This window comes from Gadus chalcogrammus, chromosome 5 (genome assembly GCF_026213295.1).
Source record: "Gadus chalcogrammus isolate NIFS_2021 chromosome 5, NIFS_Gcha_1.0, whole genome shotgun sequence".
NCBI classification, from domain to species: Eukaryota; Metazoa; Chordata; class Actinopteri; order Gadiformes; family Gadidae; genus Gadus; species Gadus chalcogrammus.
This window is the reverse complement of record NC_079416.1, coordinates 22,986,999-23,003,992: the sequence shown is the minus strand read 5'-3', so window position 1 is coordinate 23,003,992 and position 16,994 is coordinate 22,986,999. Positions and strand designations below refer to the sequence as shown.

At 46.9% G+C, this 16,994-nt stretch overlaps 1 protein-coding gene and 1 long non-coding RNA gene across 7 annotated transcripts in view; both read right to left on the bottom strand.

Moving 5' to 3' along the window:
* Window positions 1–3,343, bottom strand: part of LOC130382364 (class I histocompatibility antigen, F10 alpha chain-like) — a 9,708-nt gene extending 6,365 nt beyond the window's left edge. Inside the window, exons 1-3 of one of the 2 annotated variants that reach the window (XM_056590061.1) lie at window positions 3,228–3,343; window positions 1,659–1,925; window positions 173–451 (exon numbers count right to left, since the gene is read on the bottom strand). In XM_056590061.1, coding sequence (XP_056446036.1) covers window positions 173–451; window positions 1,659–1,925; window positions 3,228–3,282 — 601 coding nt within the window. In that variant the 5' untranslated portion in view covers window positions 3,283–3,343. The remainder of the gene's footprint in view (window positions 1–172; window positions 452–1,658; window positions 1,926–3,227) is intronic. The other variant, XM_056590060.1, reaches the window with a different exon arrangement.
* Window positions 3,344–6,780: 3,437 nt separating this feature from the next.
* LOC130382365 (uncharacterized) lies at window positions 6,781–16,800 on the bottom strand. 5 transcript variants are annotated; one of them, XR_008895556.1, is made up of 13 exons: window positions 16,671–16,800; window positions 16,508–16,568; window positions 15,519–15,579; window positions 10,406–14,973; window positions 10,013–10,085; window positions 9,869–9,936; window positions 9,448–9,527; window positions 8,830–8,926; window positions 8,591–8,663; window positions 8,238–8,383; window positions 7,639–7,764; window positions 7,276–7,376; window positions 6,781–7,163 (listed from the first exon to the last, which is right to left on the bottom strand). It is a non-coding gene; the product is annotated as an uncharacterized LOC130382365 (long non-coding RNA). The 5 variants fall into 5 exon arrangements; XR_008895557.1 differs by having other exon boundaries at window positions 6,789–7,163; window positions 7,276–7,408; window positions 8,830–9,527; XR_008895555.1 differs by having other exon boundaries at window positions 6,789–7,163; window positions 8,830–9,527.
* Window positions 16,801–16,994: the final 194 nt, after the last annotated feature.

The following is a 16,994-nucleotide window of genomic DNA, read 5'->3' as shown; positions in this document are numbered from 1 at the left end:
GCGAAATCTGGTTAATAATACAAAATAAAAATATTAATAGCCGGAGTGTGAGTGGGGTTGGTAATGGATACAGCCGACCCACGGGGAGGGGGGGGGGTTCACTACTGCTGTAGTGTATCAGTTAATCCACCAGACATGAGTCGGTGACGCCCACCAGGTCATGTGACTCTACCTGTTCTCTGCCGAGTGCTCTTCCCATAGGCCAGGTACTTCTTCAGCCAATCAACACACTCCTTGGTGTAGTAGTTCTTATAGTGTTGATTCAGAGCTCTATTCTGATCCAATCTCAGTTTGGTGGGGACAGCCTGACGTACTGGAGCGACCCAGGTCAGGGTCTTCAGGTCCAACGCTATGAAGTCCTCTCCATCGTAGGCATGCTGGTGATGACCATCAGTAGTATCATCCTCATCATCCCACTCACAGCCAGACATCACCTGAAACACGTGGGCACCTGAGAGAGAGAGAGAGAGAGAGAGAGAGAGAGAGAGAGAGAGAGGTTAACGTGTCTGTTGGTAGGTTAACTGTCTGTCTGTCGGTAGGTTAACTGTCTGTCTGTCTGAAGGTTAACTGTCTGTCTGTAGGTTAACTGTCTGTCTGTCTGTAGGTTAACTGTCTGTCTGTCTGTAGGTTAACTGTCTGTCTGTCTGAAGGTTAACTGTCTGTCTGTCTGTCTGTCTGAAGGTTAACTGTCTGTCTGTCTGTAGGTTAACTGTCTGTCTGTCTGTAGGTTAACTGTCTGTCTGTAGGTTAACTGTCTGTCAGTCTGGAGGTTAACTGTCTGTCTGTAGGTTAACTGTCTGTCTGTAGGTTAACTGTCTGTCTGTCGGTAGGTTAACTGTCTGTCTGTCTGAAGGTTAACTGTCTGTCTGTCTGTCTGTCTGAAGGTTAACTGTCTGTCTGTCTGTAGGTTAACTGTCTGTCTGTCTGTAGGTTAACTGTCTGTCTGTAGGTTAACTGTCTGTCAGTCTGTAGGTTAACTGTCTGTCTGTAGGTTAACTGTCTGTCTGTCTGTAGGTTAACCGTCTGTCTGTAGGTTAACCGTCTGTCTGTCTGTCTGTAGGTTAACTGTCAGTCTGTCTGTAGGTTAACTGTCTGTCAGTCTGTAGGTTAACTGTCTGTCTGTAGATTAACTGTCTGTCTGTAGGTTAACTGTCTGTCTGAAGGTTAACTGTCTGTCTGTCTGAAGGTTAACTGTCTGTCTGTCTGTAGGTTAACTGTCTGTCTGTAGGTTAACTGTCTGTCTGTCTGTAGGTTAACTGTCTGTCTGTCTGTAGGTTAACTGTCTGTCTGTCTGTAGGTTAACTGTCTGTCAGTCTGTAGGTTAACTGTCTGTCAGTCTGTAGGTTAACTGTCTGTCTGTCTGTAGGTTAACTGTCTGTCTGTCTGTAGGTTATCTGTCTGTCAGTCTGTAGGTTAACTGTGTCTGTCTGGGTGCTGCTCTAGAGGTATTATGGGATGCCCTCTGTGGTCAGTACTGTGGCCTCTGGACATGTGGGTGTGTTGGTAGTCATGGAAACGTGCGTGTGTGTGTGTGTGCTCCTGTGTGTGTGTGTGTGTGTGTGTGTGTGTGTGTGTGTGTGTGTGTGTGTGTGTGTGTGTGTGTGTGTGTGTGTGTGTGTGTGTGTGTGTGTGTGTACATATATAATGTATGAACATACCTCCCGTCTGGTTGAAGCGCTTCTTAGCAGTCTCTACGTTGCCCTTGAAGACCTGCTGGTTACCCTGATATCTTCCAGTATTCCTCACCCAGTAGTCTTGGTCCTCTGTGCGGACCTGGTCCATCCAGGCCTGTTTGGGTACGGCTCTCTTACTGACGCTGTCATAGTGAACAAACTGAACCTCATCCACCATCCCAACAGCCACAAACTCTGGGAAGGATGAGAGGCCAGACGACGCCGTGTGGAAATACCTCAGAGAGTGAATCACTGTGGACAGACAGACAGACAGACAGACAGACAGACAGACAGACAGACAGACAGACAGACAGACAGACAGACAGGTTAATGCTGTACATCACTTGAGACAGACAGACAGACCCCCCCCCAGCGTGTGGCTCCACCCCCCCCCCCCCCCCCCCACCAGCATGTGCCCCCCCCCCAGCATGTAGCTCCGCCCCCTTCCCCCCCCCAGCGTGTGACTCCGCCCACCCCCCCCAGTATGTGGGTCCGCCCCCTCCCCCCCAGCATGTGGCCCCGCCTCCTCCCCCCCAGCATGTGGCCCCGCCCCCCCCCCAGCATGTGGCTCCGCCCCCTGTCTACAGAACATTTATGGAGGATTTCTTTTAACTGTATTGACATCTCTCCAGGTTACAGTGAAACGCTTTGTCTAAGCTTCATTTGAATCCTCCACTCAACTAGGAATGGGTTAACCTAGCTATCTGTGTTGTATACAGGGAATGGGTTAACCTAGCTATCTGTGTTGTATAGGGGGAATGGGTTAACCTAGCTATCTGTGTTGTATAGGGGGAATGGGTTAACCTAGCTATCTGTGTTGTACAGGGGGAATGGGTTAACCTATCTATCTGTGTTGTATAGGGGGAATGGGTTAACCTAGCTATCTGTGTTGTATACAGGGAATGGGTTAACCTAGCTATCTGTGTTGTATAGGGGAATGGGTTAACCTAGCTGTCTGTGTTGTATAGGGGGAATGGGTTAACCTAGCTATCTGTGTTGTAAAGGGGGAATGGGTTAACCTAGCTATCTGTGTTGTATAGGGGGAATGGGTTAACCTAGCTATCTGTGTTGTATAGGGGGAATGGGTTAACCTAGCTATCTGTGTTGTATAGGGGGAATGGGTTAACCTAGCTATCTGTGTTGATAGCTAGGTTGATATGATGATATGAATTGATAAAGAATTAAAGTGAGTAGTGTCGAACAGTATGAAAGTGGTTCTGATAAACCAACACATCTGTTGACTTTAAGAACAGATTCAGAAACCCAACATCATCATCCGGTTTAGTCTCACTCACTTTCGTTTTCTCAACTCGGACCCAAAATGAAACGCAGTCGAAACAAAACGCAAACTGTTTTCTAAAAATTCGGTTTAAATATCGGATCAAATGAATGATTAATCATACTGTGGATTAATTCTTCGAGTTTGGGATTGTACACAAACGCAGTTTCATATCAACAGTAAAGACAGCGAAACTAAGCACTGCTTCGGGACCACTATAGTTCTAGTTCCGGGTCTATATATAGTTCGGACCGAGACGCTCTGAAGGGTCCTACCTGCAGACCCCCCGGAGAGGAGCCCCAGCAGCAGCAGCAGTCCCAACGCCCCCATGCTGAGTGTGGAGGATGGTCGTCTGGTCTCCTGAAGTTCTGAACCGGCGGGACTCGAGGGGAGGGAGGAGGCGGACCCGCTCGACCAATGGGAATTAATAAAGGCGGTCGCGTCATTAGTTACCAGGTGGACAACAACAACAGTTGAAGTGGAAAAAAGTGAAGCAACCGAACGGGCAGAAGAGCCTCCGGAGAGGCCGAGTAGACGTCAGTGTTCAACAGATTAAACACAAACGCACAAGCGCGCGCACACACACACACACACACACACACACACACACACACACACACAAAATAAGAATATAAAATATATACATAGTATACTGTTTATAATATACATGTAAATATAGAGTATGTCGGTGGACATATTTGACTCCATGTGTTCTGGTCTACCGTTGTGACAGGGTCATGGTGCTGAGGAGATCAACAGGACCGCAGCGCCCCCGTGTGGCCGCCCGGTGAACTGCGGGTTGCTGACCACAGCCCCCTTTGGGTGAATCATGAATACGATAGTAGGAAAACAACGCCCTCAAAAGTAAATGGCGTCGTCATAACCGAAAGTACAGGACAGTAGAAAAAACAGACACAAAACTTTGTAAAGAATGAAAAACATATGAGCAAAAAGCATCACAATTAAATTATGGTTATTAAAGTAATGAAATAGAACTCAGTATCTCCGGTGATGTGCTCGAGGTGTGGGTGTGTCCGTAGCGCTGCGGGGCGGGGGGCGTTATCAACACAGTGAGAGCCGACTGTTCTGGGAGCCGTTGAATGAACCGGCAAAACTGAAAGAGAAAGTAACCGAGTGACGCAGTAAACCCGCTCAGACCCGCTCCTGGTTCCCGGTCAGACCAGGCAGTGGGCGTTTTAGGCATGGGCGGATTGGGCAGCAGCCCGCGCCAAATTACGTTGGGGGCGCCACGAGCAGTCCAAAAATAATAATCATCCGCGCCGTGGAGCGTATTTCTATGAAGTACCATAACAATTGTGTGGGGATATTGGCGCCCCCTCTGGCTGAAGGCGCACCGTTGAAAAGGTGACGGACTGAAGCTCCCAGTGAAGTGGCGTAGTCATGATACAAAACAGAGAGCAAAATCAAGGGTCCCTGGGCGGAGTGCTCGGTGTCCTCCGCTCACTACGAGTGTCAGCCCCTCACCCAGATCCTGGAGCTGCCAGGTAGGCGCTGCTCGGCTTGGGCCCGGTTGTTGATTTCGTCTAGGGATGCTTACAGAAGTCAATTCCCTTTAGAATGTCTCTGCATGAGTAAAACATATTTTAGTACACCTGTGTATCAGGTGATTTGGCAGCCTCTGTCATCCCAAATTCAAATTGGTCAGTGAAATAATAATAACCTGGATTGCTGAGTAGCAATAGGAATCAGATCACAAACTAGGTCGATTTTGTTATAAATGACTTATAATGGCGCGTTTCCACTGCAGGGTGCGGAACGGATCGGATCGCAAAGGTGCGGATCGGCTCGCGTTTCCACCGCCAAAAGTGGGCGTGACCCGGACTCTGCCTTATCTCTGCCTTGGTTGAGAAGGAATTGGGGGAAAGGAACTTTGGCTTTGACTCCCTCAAGTGCATGAACCGCGACATGGAGGAGAAAGGGATAGTTGCCCGCGATCGTCTCCCGCCGGAGCCCCGCTGCCGAGGCGGTGGTGCCTCGGCGTAGGGACTGTACCATTAGGATCTTCAACGTTATGTCTCTTGTAGCAATAGGATACATACTGTATCACCTTACATCTCTCATGGATTACAGTCATTTTTATACTCATTTAATTATATATCTTATACTTCACGTACATCATTGTCTCTTAAATGAGAGTAATTGAATGAGAAAAGTAAACATAGTGGGAGGGGTAGGAAGATTAGGAGGGTTAAGGTAGCGTGGAGTTTAGGGAGAGAGGGGAGGTTAAGGTGAGGGTAGAGGGGGGGTAAAGGTAGAGGGGGGGGTTAAGGTAGAGGGTAGAGGGGAGGTTAAGGTAGAGGGGAGGTTAAGGTGAGGGTAGAGGGGAGGTTAAGGTATCGTGGAGTTTAGGGAGAGAGGGGAGGTTAAGGTTAGGGTAGAGGGGCGGTTAAGGTGAGGGTAGAGGGGAGGTTAAGGTGAGGGTAGAGGGGAGGTTTAGGTGAGGGTAGAGGGGAGGTTAAGGTGAGAGTAGAGGGGAGGTTAAGGTGAGAGTAGAGGGGAGGTTAAGGTAGAGGGTGGGGTGAAGGTGAGGGTAGGTTAAGGTAGAGGGGGGGTTAAGGTAGAGGGGGGATTAAGGTGAGGGTAAGGTGGGGGGGTTAAGGTGAGGTTAAGGTAGAGGCGGGGTTAAGGTGAGGGTAAGGTGTGGGGAGGTTAAGGTAGAGGGGGGGTTAAGGTAGAGGGGGGGGTTAAGGTGAGGGTAGAGGGGGGGTTAAGGTAGATGGGGGGTTAAGGTAGAGGGTCGGGTTAAGGTGAGGGTAGAGGGGGGGTTAAGGTGAGGGTAGAGGGGGGGTTAAGGTAGAGGGGGGGTTAAGGTGAGGGTAGAGGGGGGGTTAAGGTAGAGGGGGGGGATAAGGTGAGGGTAGAGGGGGGGTTAAGGTAGAGGGGGGGTTAAGGAGAGGGTAGAGGGGGGTTAAGGTAGAGGGGGGGTTAAGGTAGAGGGGGGGTTAAGGTAGAGTGGAGGTTAAGGTAGAGGGGGGTTAAGGTTAGGGTAGAGGGGGGGTTAAGGTAGAGGGGGGGTTAAGGTGAGGGTGGAGGGGGGGTTAAGGTGAGGGTAGAGGGGGGGTTAAGGTTAGGGTAGAGGGGAGGTTAAGGTAGAGGGGGGGTTAAGGTTAGGGTAGAGGGGAGGTTAAGGTTAGGGTAGAGGGGGGGTTAAGGTAGAGGGGGGGTTAAGGTGAGGGTGGAGGGGGGGTTAAGGTGAGGGTAGAGGGGGGGTTAAGGTAGAGGGGGGGTTAAGGTGAGGGTGGAGGGGGGGTTAAGGTGAGGGCAGAGGGGGGGTTAAGGTAGAGGGGGGGTTAAGGTGAGGGTGGAGGGGGGGTTAAGGTGAGAGTAGAGGGGAGGTTAAGGTGAGAGTAGAGGGGAGGTTAAGGTAGAGGGTGGGGTGAAGGTGAGGGTAGGTTAAGGTAGAGGGGGGGTTAAGGTAGAGGGGGGGTTAAGGTGAGGGTAGAGGGGGGGTTAAGGTAGAGGGGGGGGATAAGGTGAGGGTAGAGGGGGGGGTTAAGGTAGAGGGGGGGTTAAGGAGAGGGTAGAGGGGGGTTAAGGTAGAGGGGGGGTTAAGGTAGAGGGGGGGTTAAGGTAGAGTGGAGGTTAAGGTAGAGGGGGGTTAAGGTTAGGGTAGAGGGGGGGTTAAGGTAGAGGGGGGGTTAAGGTGAGGGTGGAGGGGGGGTTAAGGTGAGGGTAGAGGGGGGGTTAAGGTGAGGGTAGAGGGGGGGTTAAGGTTAGGGTAGAGGGGAGGTTAAGGTAGAGGGGGGGTTAAGGTAGAGGGGGGGTTAAGGTTAGGGTAGAGGGGAGGTTGCGGTGAGAGAAAATTGTTTAATGGTAATAAAACCCCTACACAAACATGCAGAATTATAACAGAATTTATTTCATAAACACTTATTATACATGTAATTATACACATTATACATGTGTGTATGTGAGTGTTTGCACATTGAAACATTTTGCCAAAGCGTTAGAGCAGTTCATCGTAAACCAGCCAGGACTCAACCATCTCTCCCTAACTCTGTCCCTAACACTGAACCCTAACTCCTTGAAGGACAAGGAACACTCCCACTGCGGGAAGGAAGGAACCCCTGGTGGAACACGTTAGCATCCCAACGTGCAGCAGATGGTGACAAAGTCACGTTGTGTGAGTGTAGCAGATGAATCCACAGGCCAGCGATGATAAGCTGTGATGAGGCACCTTTTGTTGGTCACTGAAATGTTGCCAGAGAAGAAAATGCAGTGTCACGTTAAACAGGTTAGTACAACTGTATTTAATCAACACAATATCCTAGCTCATGTAATCTTCAGCAGAGGACTACTGACCTGAAGGGCTTCAGCTGGTTAGAGATGCAGGTGTGGAGCAGCTCAGGGTGAAACAGCTCAGGTGTGTCCTTCCCAGACTGAACACAGCACTTCAACCGCGCCTTGCAGAAATAGATGACATGGATCACTGTCACTATTCAAAATGAGACAACATTCAGTTATTTAGCAAACCCCCTCATCCAAAGACACTTGTGATGACATGCATTCTGATGCATGTCATTACGTGTATTCTGCCTTGGGGTTGGAGCCCAGTACCATCTGATGGAGAGCCCAACACCCCATCCTGCCCAGTATCAGCACCACCAGTACCATCTGATGGAGAGCCCAACACCCCATCCTGCCCAGTATCAGCACCATCAGTACCTGATTCCCCTTCAGGATGCACGGCTTCCGCTCTCTCTCCTGGGTGGTCATCCCTGTAGAGCCGGGTGTCACTCGCCCCACCAGTAGGCAGGTCCTCCAGCCGTCAGCCCCCCTCCTCGTGGAAGTCTGGGCGTAACAAACAGTGGTAGTTTGACCTCAAAGTCTGGCAACCTTCACAGTGGTAGTTCTTCTGCTCTGGTAACATGCATCAGCAGCTGGTGATGGCAGTGGTTTGATGGTCTGGTAAGTAGCACAGCACTGGTTTGTGGGGTCTGTATCAGTGGTAGTTTGATGGTCTGGTAACAGAGCACTGGTTTGTGAGGTCTGTATCAGTGGTAGTTTGATGGTCTGGTAACAGAGCACTGGTTTGTGGGGTCTGTATCAGTGGTAGTTTGATGGTCTGCTAACAGAGCACTGGTTTGTGGGGTCTGTATCAATGGTAGTTTGATGGTCTCGTAGGTAGCACAGCACTGGTTTGTGGGGTCTGCATCAGTGGTAGTTTGATGGTCTGGTAACAGAGCACTGGTTTGGGCAGTCTGGTATCAGTGGTAGTTTGCTGGAATGTCTGGGAGTAAACTACACAGTTTATGCCAACTTACGAGTAATACTTGGCGGGTAGCCTCATGGTGTTCCTCCAGATGCACGGCTCCTCCTTCAGGTCTCGGGGTTCCTGGTCCGGTGAACGCCACTAGCTGAGCCATGGGGGGTGGGCTTCATTCTTTGGAAGTCATTCTGAACTGTAGTGCTGGATGGAGTGTACAAGATGAATAGAGATTTATTTTCCTATTTGAAACCTGCCCCAACATAGATACTCTGGAAATCATTGTGTAGGACCAAGCATCTTCAGTTATTTGTAACTCAGGAATCTAAAAGTGTGAATTCAAGAGTGCACTTCTGGTTGTCACATGACGAGATTATGAGAATTCAATGTAGACCAACAGCTGTCATTTACCTTCCAAAGACCTCACGTAGTCCAATGGTTGTCCTCCAAGGGGATCCTGGTGGGTCCTCTGCAGCCTTCACATCTAGAAGAGAAATGACTAAGAGGCTAAATTAAAATATAAACCCAGGGACTGTTCTCAAATTAACTTTGGTCCAAAGGATGGCTGAAGAGACAGCTGTAGGAGAGCTTAAGTGGCTCGTTTAGCAGCAGTAGTAGTACTCTATAGTGCGTTGAGGTGAGATAATCACCTCAGAGACGGGTGTCTTTACCCCAACGAGGGATGTCCTTCCCAGCAGGTCCTCCAGCACTGCTCCCCACTAGCTGCCCTCCACCACGGGTCCTATTCTGGACAACAAACAGGTGGTTTCACCTCCATGTCTGGTGACAAACAGGTGGTTTCACCTCCATGTCTGGTGACAAACAGGTGGTTTCACCTCCATGTCTGGTAACAAACAGGTGGTTTCACCTCAATGTCTGGTGACAAACAGGTGGTTTCACCTCCATGTCTGGTGACAGACAGGTGGTTTCACCTCCATGTCTGGTGACAGACAGGTGGTTTCACCTCCATGTCTGGTGACAAACAGGTGGTTTCACCTCCATGTCTGGTAACAACTGTGGTAGCTCGTCTAACATCTGGTAACAAACACCCTTGCACTTGTAAAGCGGTAACAAATATCAAACTCTTAAGTTTACATTTAAACTTATTGAGTAATGTATAAACTATAGTAGCAGGAGCAGCAATAGGGGCAAAAACAGCCAACTACTAGGATGACCCAAGATATTATCTCAAATCACAGCTTTGGCAAAATGTCACAGAATGAAAATCAGAACTACTACTATTAAGAAAAAACTAAGAACTAAAATACTGCCTGGCCTTGGGCGTTTCAGAGCAGCTTGGTGGTCAGCCTCGGTCCCTCCTGGCGCCACACGCCTCGCCCAGGAGATCCTGTGAAGTCAGACAGCATCTTTATAACCACGTTCTGCCGTCTTGTTTCATACAGGATGTACATGTGATTCAATCTCGGAAGACAACGTGCTATAACTAAATAGCTGTGCTGTAACTTCCTAGCTTTATTTATTAACTAGAGACACACAGGTTGGCCGTCTTAAGAAAGGCGAACTTCCACACACTGAAGGTACTGAACCAATCACAATCAAGCATATTCCCCGATATAAATCCTTGTAACTCAATTATAATTAAAATGGATGCAACATTGACACATCAGAACAAATATATTCTATAGTATCACAACAGCAAGTTAAATGACCCAATCAAACGCCACTTACACTGGTGAGCCTGGCTCCCCGCCCCGTGCTCCACGTCTACAGCCGTCCTGACCACCCTGCAGAGCTCACTTTGGGAAGGTCATAACGTTATAGATGGGTTCATACGGTGGCATCAATGTGAAACCCTCCATACCAAAAGCTCACCTGTGCGGTTGGATCAACATCTTGTGCATCACACAGGTTCAAGAAAGCAAGTACTGGAGCTGCGCCTCCCACACTGTTGACACAACATTCATCAGATTAAAAACAAGACATCACAACTGCAATAACATCACACTGGGAACACATGGTAACAACCACCACAAACAGGAGGTGATGCAGCTACTTTTAAATGCTACTCTTATGCTACAATTACCATATTTGACCAGTTGTACCATTTGATTTGTGCAAATGACAACATTGAGCAACTCCTTTTACTTCTGAAGTCTAGTAGAGGCCACAACAACTACAGAAAGTTATTCAGCCCAAGCCCTGAAACTGAAAGTACCCTTACCTAACCGTTAAAATGCCCTAACCTAACCGTTAAAGTGCCCTTACCTAACCGTTATGGACTTCTTAGACCAGTGGTGACAGCAGGGAGGTGTGGAGGCAGACACCTGGGGACACAAAATACAGTACCAAGTTCAGCTCTGTACAGTTATCTAGTCCATATTACTGTGTAAGCATGTGGGACATGGTTCCATGATTTTAGCTGCCGATTAATTTCATAAGGTTACCTAACTATTCACCACAAAAAAATAATAAAAAAGTAATTCCATGCATTTTGGTAGAGTTTAACTGAAACTTACAGCCCAGATATTTACCTCACTAGCAGTATCAATAGTTAATTTAATAATAAAATTATACTTTGCCACATTCAGCTGCTGGGACGATCGTACTCCGTAGTATGAAAATGCCAAATTGTCTCCGATCTTATTCGCGACTCAAAAATGTGCGCGCAAGAATGGAGTTCGGTACGCAGTGAGAGTCAGTTGACTTAAGTACAGCGCAGTTAGCCAAGTCGTAGGTAAAATTTGGAGATAAACGCACAACAATTCAGCAACTAATGTTATGTTTTAGAATTATGTCTTACCTAAAGCACAAGACAAATTTGCCAGATGGTTACCGGTGGAAATCGGGTACTGCCAGTACTCAATAGTGTAAACACATTAGTGATGAGGTTACGCAAATGCCAATCCTGATCGTACTGCCAGATGACCCAATAGGGTACCCTCGTTAGTGATGAGGTTACGCAAATGCCAATCCTACTCGTACTGCCAGATGACCCAATAGTGTAAAGTCATTAGTGATGAATGATATTCCAACTGGAATACCAACACTAAAACCTAACCAGAAATAAGTAACGTAACCAGCACCTCACCTTGAGCTGAACGAGGATGAAGAACTTGGGGTCCATCGTCTCATCTCACAATACAGCCAACAGACTTACCTTGAGTCGATCTAGTAGTTTGTTGCTGTTGGTTTATGTACAGAACTAGTAATTTTAACTACACAGTTCCGCCCATCTAACAAATTGATTAACAATAAACAAGGCTTAGAACTGTACAATAAACGTATAACCATCATGTTTGGTAACCACAGTTAACCCGAATATCTTTAACTGACATCCCTTATCTCAGACCACTTTTGTAAATTATCTAGATATTTACAGTTATAAAGTGTATTTTTTAGAGAAACAACGTGCTAAAATAAACCATTAATCTCCCCTCCCCTTAACAGAGCTACAGACTTGAGATGCTTACACCTTTTGTCCACTTCCTTGCTACTCTCCAAACGTTGCATTCCCATTGCATGATTGTTGCCTTACTGATCTGGGTGTGGTCTTGGTGACCAGAGATGCATGGTAGGATAATATGCCGTCTGAAGACCACAGTTCTGTAGATGTACCCCCTCAGAAGAAACCAAGTGTTCAAAGGCTGTCGTAACATCAGTTACACAAACTGGAACATCCTTCAGGACCGTGACAGGGACTCCCCAAAGAGAGACACCAAGGGTAGGATGGGAGGGCTCCAACAGTTAGCGAGTAGAACACAACATAGCTCCTACTTGAGAGAACCATGGAGCAGATTTCAATGTTCCTCTTCATAGATCTTGAAGCCCCAGTTAGGGTTTCTTTACCTCCTCCTCTGGAGAACAGCATAACTGCAGCTTGAAGAGGACAATGGATTGGGATGTTTCCAAGGTTGGTTTCTGAATCAAGTGGACCTATAAATTATACCTCGGCCTGAGCTAGGCTTTCATCACAGCACAGAAGTCTTGATCCACAGGGCCCGCCAGCCATCGTCCTCCGGGGTTAGGAAGGGCAGCCACGTCGCCGACTCGCTTAAGTAACCATTTCCAAAGATCTTTTGGAACATTTCCAAACTTCTGTCCATCCGGAGGCCATCATCCATTGTTTCAGGCATCCATTGCTCCTTCCTATCGTAGACCTTGTTTGTCGTGACGATCTGAACCTGTTGGCGTTAAATCAGTCAGTGTCTGTACCACTCACTTTGTTTCCGTGGTGATTTGGTCGGGCTGAACTCATCCAGAAACGTAGCTGAAAAGTCAAAACATATAATGGGCCTCCACCTAAAGCAACAGTTTAAATCTTGAGGGGACCAGAACCCTGGCCACGCTCACACATGTAGAACCCCATGCCGGTTAAAAGCTGACCAGGCTCACATGTAGAACCATTTGCCAGGTTAAAAGCTGACCACTCACATGAACCATTTGCCAGGTTAAAAGCTGACCACTCACATGAACCATTTGCCAGGTTAAAAGCTGACCACTCACATGAACCATTTGCCAGGTTAAAAGCTGACCACTCACATGAACCATTTGCCAGGTTAAAAGCTGACCACTCACACGAAGAACCATTTGCCAGGTTAAAAGCTGACCACTCACACGAAGAACCATTTGCCAGGTTAAAAGCTGACCACTCACATGAACCATTTGCCAGGTTAAAAGCTGACCACTCACACAAAGAACCATTTGCCAGGTTAAAAGCTGACCACTCACACAAAGAACCATTTGCCAGGTTAAAAGCTGACCACTCACACAAAGAACCATTTGCCAGGTTAAAAGCTGACCACTCACATGAACCATTTGCCAGGTTAAAAGCTGACCACTCACATGAACCATTTGCCAGGTTAAAAGCTGACCACTCACATGAACCATTTGCCAGGTTAAAAGCTGACCACTCACACGAAGAACCATTTGTCAGGTTAAAAGCTGACCACTCACACCATTTGCCAGGTTAAAAGCTGACCACTCACACAAAGAACCATTTGCCAGGTTAAAAGCTGACTACTCACACAAAGAACCATTTGCCAGGTTAAAAGCTGACCACTCACATGAACCATTTGCCAGGTTAAAAGCTGACCACTCACACAAAGAACCATTTGTCAGGTTAAAAGCTGACCACTCACATGAACCATTTGCCAGGTTAAAAGCTGACCACTCACACAAAACCATTTGCCAGGTTAAAAGCTGACCACTCACACAAAACCATTTGCCAGGTTAAAAGCTGACCACTCACACAAAGAACCATTTGCCAGGTTAAAAGCTGACCACTCACACAAAGAACCATTTGTCAGGTTAAAAGCTGACCACCCGCACATGAAGAACCATTTGCATGTTAAAATCTGACATATGAACCCCATGCATGGTCAAACTCTGACCAGGCGCACACATGTGTGAAAGAAATACAAATTAAAGACTTCATTAACAAGTAGTATAGACAAACTACTGTTTACATTTAGGACATTTGGCGTTTAACACAGTTCGGGTTACAAGTCACCCCGCGCTACCTCTGAGCCAAGCCGTACCCGTTATCATGCTACTACTCTTCGTCCCCTAAGGGACATAAGGCCTCAATGAGCCCTCACCATTCCACTCGGTCCCTGGCAGTATGTTGGGCCTCTCCCCACGACAGGTTCATCTGTTCCGGCTCTTGTGTCACAGTTCTGCGCCAGGTGGTTTTTGGCCTCCCAGGTTTTCTTTTGCCTGGTGGTGTCCATCTTAAGGCGACCTTCGAGATGCGGTCCGGCTCCATCCTCAACACATGTCCCAGCCATCTCAGGCGTCTGTGCGTAATCTCCTTGGTGATGCTGCAGCTACCCGTTATCATACTCATCGTTAAACATTGTTCTGTACTGTCCGCAGTGATGCTCAGATTCAAATGGTGCCGCTTAATGAGCCCGAGGACGGGGACAGGATTTGATGGAAGGGGTGAGGTAGGTGGTCTGTTGAGAAGGCCCACCCAGTGGAGGGGTGGTGGGTGTTGAACAGCAGGATCCTCTTCATCCCATCTGAGCAGCAGGCCGATGAGCCCTCTGCTGGCTCAGATGCAAGTCTTTCTCAGGGCTGTACTGCAGAGTAATGGGCGAGGCCAGCTGGGCCTGGAAGATGGGTCCCCTCAAACCAGAAAACAACCTGGAAAGACCCCAACAAGGACCCATCCTGAGCTGCGATTGTGCTCTCCTCCAGCTGTGGAGGTAGAGAAACCGTCGCTACGGCTTCAAGATGTATGGAGGAGAACGTTGAAATGTGCTCCATGGTTCTCCGGTGCAGGAACCAGGCTGTGTTCTAGTTGCTGAGAGGAGGAGCCCTCACATCTTGCCCCGTGCGTTTCTCCTCAGGGGAGTCCCATCACCATCTTGATAGACTTTCCCCTTCACGTAACCGACGTTACGACGGCCTCTTAAACACTTGGTTTCCTCTGAGAGGGCACGTCTACAGAACTGTAGACTTCAGACAGCACAGTACCCTAGCATGCATCTCTAATCGCTCAGACCAGACCCGCATCAGTAAGACACCACACACGTAAAGTGATGCAAGGTTCAGGGAAGTAGTGGCGAAGTGGGCAGAAGAAAGTCTGAACACAACCCTGGAGTATGTTTATAGCTCTACCCATAGAGATCCAACTAGTGGTACACCATTCACTTAGAACCTATACTGCACTACTTTTAACTATATCAATCTTCACCCATCGACCCTGACCAACCAGACCAAACAGGGGGCCAAAATGATGCCCCAAAAAGGAAAAATCTGGACTTACAGTTCGCAGTTTCTTCTTCATGGTTCAATTGGGATACTCACAGAATCTGTTTATTCTTCTTGACCTATGAAGGAGTGCAACGAGCTGATCAGTTTCAGAGTACAAATTAACGACTGAACACAGTAGCAAGATTGCTTCATGTTCACTGTTCATTTACTATTCAATCGTTCCTCTTTGGCAACCATCTAATCCCACATTTCTAGAGTCACCTACTCAAGTTAAAAAAAACCTGTCCATCATAAGGCTTTTGATATTTTCAATCAACTGTTACCATGGAAGTCAGTGGGCTTCAATCTTCAAACGTATTCTAGTTAAACGTAGAAATGTCATTAAAACTTGAAACAAATATTTGTTTACTTAACCAACCCTTAAACAAAAATCCCAAAACAACCACTGATGCAACCATTAAGGGTTAAATTAATACATGACTAGACCAACGCATTGACTCTAAACCTCTTAAATCAGCCACACAACCAACATGAACACCACCATCCACTCACGACACCCTAATAGTCCAATATCCTCGAGGAAACAGTTCACCTCCAATTACATCCAGAACTAACATTATTAAACATATCAAGTCGGCCTAGGAGATAATAAACTACTCACAGCTGCTCCAGATCTTGCGGTCCGTTTTACTTCGAAAAGTGTTCGTGACCTCGCGGTTCACCTGGAGAACAGAAGAACAAAACTATCATCAGTCACTCATAACCGGAACATTCCCACCACGTTGTGGTTCAAGGTCTTAACCGTTATTAAGATGACCGTATACACTGATCTAATAGACATTAGACTGATAACGGTTGGGGAAACCAACATAATTTATGATAATTTACTGAACGAGACTCAGCAGCAGATGGATCAACGCAAACAGCGCGAGCCTCCACAGGTGAGCTCATTGAAGACGAAGCCCTCATTTAATTAGTGCATCATCCAATTAGAATGAGAATCAGGTAAAAAGCTAGATATATTCTATCCCATTTAACTGCAAAGATTGCTCGTCAACAATCCTCAAAGCCATGTGAATAGCTTCTAAGCGACTTATTTTGTTCACATTCAAATCAATGCAGTTATGTCGCTCTACCGTCTATCTAAACAGAGGAATTGTACGTGGTTATTTTCCCTCACACTTTTACACTCTTATGATGGAGGCCATTTTAAAGTTTGATTGAGGTCTCGTGCTTCCATGAGTCGAGTTTCTGCCTTTAATAGGTCCATGGTTTCTGGCGAGTCAGACTGGGGCGTGTTCCAATACTAACAGAATTCCTTCAATCATGCAATAATTTCAATGCAAACAGGTATCCAAATCAATAAGCCAATATAGGTCATAAATACATTATTTGCAATCAACTGTTTTAGGAATAGAAGACATAATATTTTGATTAAAATACTAAATCAAAAATCCTTTAAAAAAAGGGAAAAACCCAAACAATACAACCATGAAGGGTTCAATTAAAATGTGACTTTGCCAAGGTATCAGACACAACAGACCCATATATACAAGGAAACACTAATTTAAAACAGTTCAACTCCAATTACATCCAGAACTAACATTATTAAACGTATCAGGTCGGCTTCGTGGATAATACACTACTCACAGCTGCTCCAGATCTTGTGGTTCGTTTTACTTCGAAAAGTGTTTGTGACCTCGCGGTTCACCTGGAGAACAGAAGAACAGACCCATCATCAATCAGTCATAACCGTTAACCGGAACATTCACACCACGCTATGATTCAACTTCTTAACCATTATTAAGATTACCGTATATTGAGACATTAGTGATAAACGGTTTGGGAGATGTTTCGTTTTTTTGAAGAAAGTAACGCGACGCAGCAACGGATAGATTGATCACTGCAAACAGAGCGCAAGACGCGACAGGTGACCTGATTACAGCGAGACGAATAGGGGCGGGTTCAGAGGAGGCAACGGAGCCTCCTTGTGATTAAAAAAAAAAAGGAAAGCTGCTCACACACACACACAAAATAAGAATATAAAATATATACATAGTAAACTGTTTACATACATGTAAATATAGAGTATGTCGGTGGACATAGGCTGACTCCATGCGTTCTGGTCTACTGTTGT